The following is a 12,656-nucleotide window of genomic DNA, read 5'->3' as shown; positions in this document are numbered from 1 at the left end:
TCATTATATGACTGAAATGCTATAATATCCAACAAAAAAAACGCTCATGAATTATGTTGATTTTTGATATCATTCGCCAAGCTTGTATCAAAGAATTTTCGTTCGACATATTTAACAGCTCATTCGCCTAAAATTTAGGGGAATTCGCTAATATTAATACCAAAAATTCATATTCGCCAAAAATTTCATTCGCTTCACAGATCATAATAAGGGCTTTCTTCAGCTCCTTTTTGTTCCAAATGGAATATTCTCCACATAAATTACAGTATCATTTGCATTTTCTAATTTTAAAGAAATAAGTCCTTTTTTCGGTTAAAATTAAAGTGATTTCCTTTTTACTTTAAATTGCTTTTATTATTTCAATTGAATTAAATAATAATGTGAATTGTTAACATAAAAACTTGTACATAAGAATATCTGTACCTACATTATTTAAATACATAAAATACGCTTACATATGTTTGTTTATAGGTACAACTATCTTGCAGATCAAATTTTGTTTTTAGATCATTTACATTTATTTTGTATTGACAAATTTCAATTTAAAATTAAGTTTCAAAAACTTGCAATAAAATTTGTTCAAGAATTTTCAGTAATAATTTCCCTCAAGTATAGTATTCAAAATTAAATTTGAAGTATGTGGTTTATTAAACGGGAAATAATTTTACTACCAAAATTCAAGTCATTCGTCAAATACCACGTTTGTGCAAAAATTTCCAAAAATAATTTACTTATTTGCTTTTTAGAAAATCTCAAATACATCTTTTAAATTTATGAAAATATGAAAATTATGTAAAAAATGTGTAATTATTTATTAGTTTACCCTTTCATAAATTTAAAAGAAGGACTATTTGACATTTCCTAAATAGAAAGTTAGTAAAGTACTTTTGGAAATATTTGAACGTATTTGGTATCACAGCTTTGCCGACGATATGAAAGTTATATAGATATTGTTTTAAAAATACATATACATACGTACATAATACATCCCCATGTATCAGTTTTATGTTTTAATTTATGAACACTGCTCATGAAATAGAAATTACTTAATCCTATTATTTGCTTTTCTGTTTATATTTACCAAAATTAAGGTCTACATCATCTGTCACACATACAGGAAGATTTTTATATACATAATTGCGAATATATTATCCAAATAAAATTTTGTTAAATTTTATTTTTATTTACATAAATTTAAAATATCAATAATTCATTGTAAATTCAACTTTTAATGAAACTCTAACCTGATCTATTCTAATTTATCACTTACATTAAAATTTATGAATTTTTGAATGAAATACGTTTGAATAGATATTATAATTACATAACTATTTTTCATTTTTTTTGCATTTATGAACTAATAAAATATATTTTTTTAAGATTAAGTACATTTCAACATACATTTTTCCTTGTTTTGTATTTTAAGAATACGTAACAAAGGTCAAAAAATTAACAACGTAGTAACTATAAGAAATTTTGCACAGTTTAACAAGATTTTTTATTGTCACATATTGTGCTTTAATTTTTTAAATTAAAAAAAAATTTTAAACATACATATGTAAGTATAGACACGGATATTTTATTTTTATTGATATGAAAGTAATCAACGCAGTATACTTATGCATACATTATGTTGAATATTTTCAAAACATAATATTAGATTCAAGCAAAAGATTTTTTCTAAAACATTCTGAAAACTTAATAGTTAACTATTTAAAAATCTTGAGTGTTTTAAAAATTATGAACAACTAACTCTTTAACCAATTTCAGTTTTTATTCCACAATTACATTAGCAAGTCATAGAAAAAATAATACAACATGTTTTATGCATGTACGTATGTGCATACACATAGAAAATGTAAAATTTTGTTAAAATAATTATGTGGAAACAGCTTTATTCCAGGAATATTCGTTTTATATTATTTTTTTACATTACATAAATTTTCTGATTTTTTTTTTTTTAAATTTTAAAATAATGGAAAATGCATTCAAAAAAAAACTTGCAAACTTTAACGTACAGAGAACAGAAGAGAAGAGTACTAAATAGAAATAGAAGAGTACTAAATTACAGAGAAAACTCTTTATTTCTTGTTTTTTTTTTTTTAATTTTTGATTCAACAATTTAAACAAAAAATAAATGTAACTTCAATCAATTTTTTCTTCTAATTAATTCTTTTCCTCGAAATACGACATTTCTAATACATTTTACTGATTTTTTAATAAAAATCTGTACGGGATTTGGTTATACGGCAAGTATGAAGCACATAGTTCACTTTAGTCAAAAATTTTAGTCAGAAGTTCAAAATACGAATTGAAATGATATACCTACATCAATTTAATTAGATTTTGTATTATTTCTTTTTGTTACAAAATTGAATTTTTTTGATTTCGTTATTATATTTTGCTGTTCTTTCATTCTTATTATAAACTTTTTTTGTTACTTTTTTTCTGAAAAGAATAGGTGAATTAAAATATAAAGTACTTTGTGTAATTAATTTTTTGTTTCCATAAATTTTTTTCTCTAGAATCTCGAGAAATAATTATCGAGTATCTCGAGAACTTAGATAATTATCTAATAAATAAAACGAAAATAGTCGAACATTTAATAAAAGATGATTTTTTAATCGAAATACTTAAAAGTATAAAACATTAAGCATTCCTTTTATAAGTTTTTATTATTTCGAAATACTTCGCAAAATAATTAAATCTCGGTAAGAATGTTTAATACATACTAAGATTACACATTCGATAATTAACAAAAACGAAAAAAATGCTTCCATTTTTATTATATAAAGTGTGAGTTATATTAAAATTACTTTCATAAAAACATATTTCTTGAATTCGACAATGCTGTAAACTAATATTAATACATAAATCAGTTTAGTGTAATTGCAGAATTCTGTATTGTTACCGTATTCCTTAATTTTAGAAGTTGAATGTTGCTTGCTAATGTAAACGAATTTTTGAAATATAATTAAAGTTCAACAGTTTCAAAAACTAATGTTTTACAACTTAATTTTAAAAAAATGTTTTTTTCTTCAAGAATAAAAATTAAAAGCTAGTATATTCATTATAGGAATAAATTACCAAATTAATTGCTCTTTCATTTTTCGGAAAGCCTTGGAATTTTGGCTACAGAAATTTATTGACCAAACCCCTTCTTGAGGTGGTTTTTCCGAAACTGAATTAAATGTTTTTTTTTTATTCCACGTTAACACTTTTACTTCAAAGCTCGTGCAGCTATTCCAAATTTAATGTTACTTCTAATACTAGGTTTTAAAAAAATTAACGTTAAGTTCATTTTAAGGCAATATAAATCAGTTAATTTGAATTGTTGGAGAATCGGGACTAGGTATTTTAACATGATCAATCGTTTCTACAGTAAAATCCTTATATAAAGAAAATACATTTATCTAAAAAAAAGATACACATATTGATTACGCAATATACAAGCCATTTTTTCTTACTTTGTCTTTAAGCTGTTGGCAAAATTGCAATGCAACCGTGAATAGTATTAACACTTCATTTAGCCATGGAACCGAATGCTCAGCCTGACAAGAATCAAATTTCATCTGCCCTTGAATATTTGTTAGCTGATATACGGCAAAAATTAATTTATGACTTTGTAAGTAAAAACTAATTGCTAAATCTTCCGTTAAATTTGGAGACAAAGATTTCTACAAAAAAAACTTAAAATGTTATAACTTGAATGATAAATTCGGCATTGGAATTACCATGTTTCTACTTTTCATTAACTCATCAATGGGCTTTTTTTTTGGAATAACCAAACTAGACCTTCCGCGCTGCAAGGCACTCAAAATATTTCCCAATATATGAAGCACTTCATCTGATGTTCTGAAATATTTTTTTTTTTTTTTGTTTCATTTAAAATATACTAGAATATACTTAAATGGGTAAGATTGATCAACATTGTCAATGTGATAAATGGCTTGTTGCAAATGGTTAGCGGCATCCTGTACCTGTTGAAGTTTCCAGGGCGAGTCCTCAGTAATGGACGTCCTTTGAATTAAATGGGGTGCTCTTTGAAGTTTAAAACTTATATCCTAAAAACAAATAAAAATTAGATGTTGCATAATTAGTTGTATAGTATCTTTAAAATTTTTCACTGTTAAAACCTACAGCTTGGGTGATACTATCGCCAGTTAATGTTACTGCACATTTTAACTGATCTTGAGGAGCAGTTAATACAAATTTATCTTGTTTTTTGCCCTCATTTTCATAAAGAGGTACGGGAAAGCGATGAGCACATTCCTAAAAGCATTAAAATATTCATCACTATACTGTAAAATCCAATTAACACATACTATTAATATGTTTCGAATTTCCCTTAAACTAGAATGCACTTCATTTTTCAGCACCCATTCAAATTCAATTTGCTAAAAACATAAACATACATATAAGTAAGAATTGATTATTATTAAAAATATCTATTGATATTTTTTTAACTTTTTTGGATAAATCACTAATTTTTTAAAAAAAAAATTATTTAAAGGTTTAAAAAAATCTAATCTACCAATATGGAAAATCAATTTAGTTACCAAATTCCGAGCTTCTTCTTTTTCTACATCAGCCATTTGTGACAGTCCATATATATAACTCATGATATGGCTTTGTAGGATTAAAGCTGACGACAGAAAACGAAAACTAAAACGAAAACAATTTATTTAGTGCATTCATTTCATTTGAACGATATAAAAATGTTCAATATTACTTACACAGTGTTCACATCAAACAATGAGTCAGCGCTTCAATGCTGAGGAACACAATCTGTATTATGTCAAAATCACAATACATATTTTAAAAAATAAATTCTAGTTTTTTTTTTGTTTCTTTATCTCAGTTCTAATTTTCGTTCATACATATAATATAAAAGCACATTTTTGGTATTTCACTTCTTAATTAGATTTGGCAAGCAGTATGTTTTTCATTGAAGAATTACAAATTTCCAGTGTTCGATTTTGAACTGTTTTGTAGCTAATGATGCAAATAATGTTTGAAACAAGCTTTACCATATGAGCCGTTTAAAAAATTTCATTGCAAAAAAGTTTTGAACATTAAAATGGCATTAAAGATTTACTAAAATAAGTTTTGAATTTGAAATTTAACTTTTTTTTCATTTATGCCCTGAAATATTTGCGTTTTCAACAAATTTGAAATAAATTCGGACTCTATTTCTTTTTAATTCTTTATTTTAAATTGATTAATTAACACAAAAGTTTTAGCGTCAAACTTTGTAATACTTCAAATATTGCAAATAAACTTTTTTAATTCTAATTAGGAACTTCCAGCTCTTTATGCAATATCGAAAAAGCCCAAGTTTTTTTTTAGATTCTGTTCCAGTACTTGCCCTTTTAATTTTCATTTGTTTCGCCAAAACCTTGACATTGCGATAATATCTTAATATTTTAAGATTTATCAAAGCCATATAAGTTAACAAACTTGTTTTTTAAAAAAAAGAAAAGAAAAGAAAGAAAGAAAGAAAATTTCATTGGAGGGAAAAGGAGAGAAAAAAAGGAATGCACTACTTTCTTATATAAGATATGTCTTTACCTATATTTTTTAGGCTTAATAAATTTTTTTCAATAGCTACATATTAATGGACATTTCAGTACGATGTAAATTTAGAAATCAATCATAAATCGACTCTGTTTGAGAACGGAATTCGTGACTTCAATAATGCTTTATAAAAAGTTTAAGTACGGTATTATTACGATTGTACTACCGTCTTAGAGCTCTCAATACCTTTTCATTGTAAAAAAAATGCTAAAGCCTTTGATACATTTTGAAACACAATTTTTGCATTATTAATACATACTTTGACGTTTTCTTTAAAATTTCAATTTAAAGCTCTGTGCAAATGTTAATTTTTAACTAACGTTACCACTCCATTAAAAATATAGCAATTTTATGCTGCATTTTGGGAAAAAATTTTATAACTAGCACTTTATTACTGAAAATATATGCTACTTTATTTAGTTGGTTATTTCTGGCAATATTTATATGATATGCGTACTCGATTTTTTCAATACCCCATTTACTTTTGTTTTACGTATCCACTACTTATAGAGTGCATTTAGGAAAAGTGTACAATGCCTAAGTGTACACTTTTTACTAAACTTTTTAGAATGTGATACTTTGTAATGTTTACGTATTAAGCGCATTATTGAGGTCACGGATCGTATGTACGTCAAGAAAAGTGTGACGATCAAATTTGACAACAATGAAATTGGAATGGAAACCTGTTAACACATATAGTATTATTTGACGATCTGGTGAATTTTTTTTTAAATTAAGTCAAATTTAAATTACCCTATCGAAGTATATCCATAGTATGTACCAAAGTGAGAGTAACTAATTGAAAAAACAAAAAAAAATTAAAAATCAGATGTAGCATATAATATAGTCAAGATGTCAAATCAGAAAGTCAAATTTTGGTCTGTCTCATCGATGAACAATTCGAAGCTGGGAAAAGAAAATATGGGTAAAATCCTTCTCATGGGTAAAATCCTGCTCAAAAAATTCTTTTTTGATGTCAAAACCAAATTACTGTCTGATCTGCTAGATTATGGCGAGTCATGTTTTTAAAATTTTACCAGGAACAAAAATTATACATTTGAATTTCTACATAGCCTGGTTTGTATTTTAAATAATTTAGTTTTCGAAAATAAACTTTAAACATCTTTTGTTTTTTCTAGATTGAAAATAAAATAAAAAAGCCGGGAAACCAGTCCATAGAAACGATTTCTACTGAGCTGAAATTGGCAAGTACCCTAAGATATTAGGCCAATGGTACTTCCTATATATCATTGGAATATCTTTTAGTGTACCAAAATCGACACTTTCCTTATACTGAAAGTGGACGGAAGCTATATATAACGACCTGAAAGACGATTACTTAAAGGTGATGGTAATAAGAAAAAACAATAATTATTAAGTTATTCATATCAACGAATTAGAAATACTAAAGGAAGGAGTATCTTGAAAAAACAAAGCCAAATTTTTTCTAGTTGTCTCTTTCTTTGGTCCGACCATTATCAAAGTCGTAACAAGAGCTTATTTATTTTATTTTTTTATCTGGCCTCTATTACAAATTATCTATTTTTTGTAAGATAAGGGTAAGTTAAAAATTTTTTTTAAAGTAAGAACTAAAATATATTTCAAAATATTTTTTTATTTTAAAAATCTGTAAAAAAAATTATATTTAAACAAAACTCTTTTTTTTTCTTTGAATAAATTTATTTTATGAATTATAAATTTTGTTAAAATATTTGAAATGCAAACTTCTTAATTAATAATTCCAATTCACTTTCATTTCATTTCATTACTTCTAAGAAAACTGTAATTATACAAAAATAAAAGACCAAATTAAAATATTGTATGTTTGCTATATTTTGTCAAACACAAACTAATTTTGCTTAGAAAAAAAATCCGGTCCTGGTGAAATTATGTCATTCAAAATAATTTTAATTTAGAACAAAACAAAAGCAGATGTTTTCTTTGCAAAACTTAATAAAATCAAATTATAAATTGATCAAAGCACTGTTGAATAAATATTTTTTAATTATTGAAATGAATAATATTCACATGTATATGTTGTAATAAAATTATTTGTTTTTGCAAATGGGAATAGCAATTTAGAACACCTTTTCCTTTTCTATACTCCTTTTTCTTTTTCAACAGATTTTTTTCATTTTTTCACTTGTTATATTTTTTTCTGAAAATAGTATTCTTTTATTAATTTAAAAATTGTAAAATATTTAATAATAAGTATTAAATATTATTAAATATTTTACAATTTTTTATTTAAAAACTGCACTAATTTCATAAAAAAGATGGCAAAATCTTCTTTGTTTACTTTTTATATAGCGGCGCGTAATTTTCTAAGAAAAATAACAACATAAGGCATTTAATGTTAATTTAAGTTTGACAATACTAGGAGCAAAGTAAATTTTTTAAGAAGTGTAAACGAGATAGAAATAAAGATGCTCCTTCGTTTAGTATTTCTAATTCGTTTATTCATATATACGAGTACAATAATTTTTAAATACTAAGAAAATTAATAAAAAAAAAATGGAAATAGAAAAAAGTCTGTTTTTCATGGTATTTTTTTAATCTTTTGATTTTATATCCCACAAGCTCCATACTATATTGATTTTATCTTCCACAAGTTCATATTCCATGCTCTTTTTTTTTTTTTTCAAAAAATTTAATAAATTCATTTAAATTGCCGGCCACTTATAATTTTTTTGAGCTATTTTCAACAACTTCGCAATACAATAAAAAAAATTTAAAAAAGAAACAAACTTCTCAATAAATAGCTGATCACGATGCTGTTAACCCAGCCATCTTTATTCTCAAGACTCCGTAATCATGAACTCCTATAATCTATATAAAGATAACTGTACCGTAATACAAATGTATTTATAATACATGCATGCGGTGTATTCAAAGTTGATCATCATACTTTTTGTTAAGAAACATATTCTTAAATGATGTATTTTCCAATAAATCAGAAATGTTCATGGTGTTTTGGGATGTTTGAAAAATAAAGAACGATTATATACAAAAAATATATGCAGAAATTATTTTATTTTGATTACTAGTTACTAATTATAGGTAACAAATTACATTACAATAAATAACAGGTAACAAAATATTTTTCAGCTAAAACCAAAATAGTAAATACATAACAAAATTGTTTTTGAAAAAACTACGTGACATATTGACAAAAAAAAATAAAATTTTTAATCTTTTTTCCTTAAAACTAGCAATTTTTGATGAAAAAATCAATAAATTTTATCACATAAATCTACCTATGTATTCACCTAAATTACACAAAATTTTTCAATTTTATTTTATTAGAGATTAAATTGCATACTTATTTAAATTGTTAAAATCTTAACATTAGTAGATAATTGATTAAATTATATTTGTCACAGGCCACAAAATAAAAATTTAAAGTTGTTACAAATTAAAAATACTTCATTTTTAATTTGTAACAACTTTATGACTACACCTTATGAATACACCTTTTTTGGCACCTTTTACTGGAATAAGTTACAAAAATAAAACTACGGCCTTTAAGATTCTTAATATTTTTTCCTATACTTTATATAAGGAAAAATAAACAACTCCTGCTTTTAAAAATACATTATAAAAAAACAGGTAGACATCTATTGCGTACTCTTTCCTTCTCTTAAAAATTCTTATGTACATAAAAATGAAAATTGGTGAGTGATTGCATTAATGTGATGTAAACGAAGAGTCGAACTACTTATTAGTAGATATACTTTGTTTTGGAAGTAGCAAGCAAACGAAAAATAACGGAATGGAACGAGTCGAATTACCTCTTGGTAGATATACTTTGACTAATACGAACTAAAAAAACACCAATTGTTTTGATAATTTCATTATTTTTTTTATTTCTTGTGTTTATATTGCTACTTTGAAAACCATTTAAAGGTTGAACCAACTTTATTAATTTTGTTAGATCTATGTGTAAATGCCTGCCTGCACATATTATGATACAATGTTTACATATTAACTGACACTGCTCTTAATATGTACACATTTTAATAAAACAAAATATGTACTTTTAATAATAAAAAAAACAGTGTTGTTTTGAAAAAAATAAAATCATATGAACTGAACAATATGATTTCAAGATTTAAAAATTTTTTTAATTTTTGGAAAATTTTTGAATTATGTATTTATTATAAGTATGGGGTAATGTGTATTTCTAACAAAAATATATGTATTTTTGTTTATATTTTTCATAAATACACGCACACATAAAAATGCTTTTTATTAAATTTTTTTTAAGGCAAATTTCAATTTTTCAGTTTTTTAAAAAGGATATTGGTTCAAGTCAGAAGTTTTCATTGGTTCACTATTTGGTTTCTGCACCTATTTGAATTTTTTATATATTTTGTAATTTTCAGTATATTTTTCTTAAAAACTGAAAAGTAAAAAACTCATCCAAAAACTTGAAAAAAAGAATTTAAAAAGTTGAAAAGTCGAAAAATAAAATGTTGACGTTTTTTTGTATGAATTTCTAAGTTTCTGAAAATATATTAAGTTAATTCTGATAATACATATATATTAAATTATTTGTTTCTGGTAATATATTAATTTTTTAAAATCTTGTCTCAAATAAAAATAGAGGTTAAGTTTTGATGTGTAATAAAATTTTTATTGGTGAAATAATATTTAATTGTATTTTAGATATTATTTTCAGATTCCCCCCTCATATTTTTTCTTTACTATGTCTAAGTAATAAATAATCCTAGTAATAATAATTTCTTTACTTTTTTAAATATTTATATCAATATTTAATAATTATTAAAATATTTAAAATATTTAATTTATTTAATATTAATAATTATTAAATATATTTTCAACTTGACACTAAAGTTACTTTCCATATCTTGAGTTTAACTAATGGTCTTTATATCTAACAAGTCCCAATACTCAATTTTTTTTACGAAATATTACGAATTTTGTTGGTTTTTTCTTTAAATGCCACTAATCGTGTCATATTTTTTATTATTTTTTTCTTTTTTTTTAAGTAAAAAAGAGTTTAATATTTTAAAAAATCTCAGGATATTATACACATTTTTTAAAAAGCTTCCTATTTAAATTCTATTGCACGAAAAAGAAAGAAAGGTAGGAGGAAAGAAAAAATGAAAAAAAATTTCAAATTCATATTTCAGTATGGTTTCAAATGTTAATGAAGAAGGATGTATGATTTTTTATGCACATTTTGTATTTCCCAATAAGGTAAGTTGAGTAGTGTCGGCTAACAAAAATGTTATTAAAAGTAATATAGGTTGACACATTTCAACAATTTTAATTATCTCATTTCGGTTATTTATACGTTACTTATAAAATTGTTTCAAATAATTTCAGTTAGTTTTTAAGTTATTAAAAATAAATATGTATGTGCCTACTTCCAATAAATTTTTTTAAATAATTATTTTAAAACTATTTCAAACATGTTATATTGAGTGCTTCAAAAATTTTGCTGTGCTCTTTTTTCATATTTTATTAGCAGGTAAACAAAAGCAATCTATTTATAAAATGTCCCTGCATGTGTATGTATGACCTATTTTAATTCTAAACGGAAAGAATATTACATAAAAAACAAAAATTTTAAAATACCTGTTATTTTACAGTCGGAATTTTTGAGTCATTTGGTAAAATACCATTTATTTCAAAAATAAAAAAATATTCAAATCCGGTCATAAAAATATATGATTGTTTTTTCCAAACATTTTAAATATTTTTTTTTCTTAGGTAATTGATATAAATAATAGTAAGTTTTTAATATTTTTTCAAATAAAAATAGAGGTAAAATTAAACTTCAAAATTTGTATTTAACAAATAGTATTTGATTGTATTTTAGATATTATTTTCTAATTCCCTCTTCAAATTTTTTCTTTACTATGTATTTATATCAATATTTAAGAATTATCTTTCATTAATTATATTTTCAACTAGACACTACAGTTACTTCCCATATCTTGAGTTAGCTTACCCTATTAGAAAAAAAAGCTGTTCACTTAAAAATAATAAAATGCTTTCAGTAACATATAAAACGTTGAAGGCGAAGGATGTGCTTGTTGTTTTTCCGCTTTTTTTTAAATTTTAAAATAATTATCTATGAAAATATTAATATATTTTTTTGATTTTTCAAATATAATTTCTAAATTTTACCTGCTTTATAATAAGTGTGAATTTATTTTAATATTTCTTCTCAAAAAAATAGCCACTTCGATTTAAAAAAGGCCTTATAAAATAAGGTCGTGCTTTCAAGTTTCTCTCTGAGCATTGGGACTTGTTAGATATAAAGACATTAGTTTAACGTATCCCATGAGAAAAAAAGCTCTTCTCTTACACTACACTACTTTTATGTCTAGTTTTTTTTTTGTCTTTCTTCTCCCCTTTTGTTTTTTTTAATGCCGCGAATTTTTAATATATCCGGCTCGTTATTATTATATTTTTTTTCTTATATAGCGTAATTATAAAAAAAAAAACAATTTCCCTTTTTTTCTTTGCAATTCATGTATTAACAATTTATTGATTCCATTAACAAAATTTACTTTTCGTTGACTATGACTTTATATAAGCTAAGTATATAATTTAAACATAAAATTCAAATGCATAAGCTCGATGCGACGGGTTTTCTAATACTGTGTGTTTTCGATCTGGAATTTTCCATCCTATTTATAGATCCAAAAAAGATTTATCCAAACGGTTGTGCAACGGTGATATACGTAGCCCAGAATAGATAGAACAGATGACGCAGTTCACTAAACTTAAAAATAAAATTTAATTTATATACGCTGCGCCGTGATTTGTTGTTGTAACCACTCTATATTATTATATACAATGTATACCCTCTTCATATATTTTTCATTTCATTCGCTCGTTCTTTTTTATTTTACTCCACCACACTTGACAAATAGCTCAGATGATTTATATTGATCGATTTTGCCATGCGGCAACACCGGTCCATCTGAACGAAAGCTATTGAACAAATCTTTTTTTGTCTGCAAAATGTCAATCTTTGATTTATAAAAAATAAACAAGTGAAATGTGGTGTAGTGTTCAAAAGTTTTTTTTTTTACAAAATT

General features: G+C 24.4%; 1 protein-coding gene across 1 annotated transcript; it reads right to left on the bottom strand.

The window, feature by feature from the left end:
• Window positions 1-307: 307 nt before the first annotated feature.
• On the bottom strand, window positions 308-4,692 carry LOC129611511 (protein rogdi). The gene is made up of 7 exons (XM_055524692.1): window positions 4,560-4,692; window positions 4,326-4,397; window positions 4,141-4,272; window positions 3,907-4,064; window positions 3,735-3,855; window positions 3,468-3,677; window positions 308-3,413 (listed from the first exon to the last, which is right to left on the bottom strand). The coding sequence occupies exons 1-7, from the start codon at window positions 4,620-4,622 to the stop codon at window positions 3,318-3,320; spliced, it is 852 nt and encodes a 283-aa protein (XP_055380667.1). The 5' UTR covers window positions 4,623-4,692; the 3' UTR covers window positions 308-3,317.
• Window positions 4,693-12,656: the final 7,964 nt, after the last annotated feature.

Source organism: Condylostylus longicornis, unplaced genomic scaffold (assembly GCF_029603195.1).
Source record: "Condylostylus longicornis isolate FDR11 unplaced genomic scaffold, ASM2960319v2 ptg000051l, whole genome shotgun sequence".
In the NCBI taxonomy this organism is placed as follows: Eukaryota; Metazoa; Arthropoda; class Insecta; order Diptera; family Dolichopodidae; genus Condylostylus; species Condylostylus longicornis.
The sequence above is the reverse complement of the archived record's forward strand: the minus strand, read 5'-3'. Positions and strand labels throughout refer to the sequence as shown.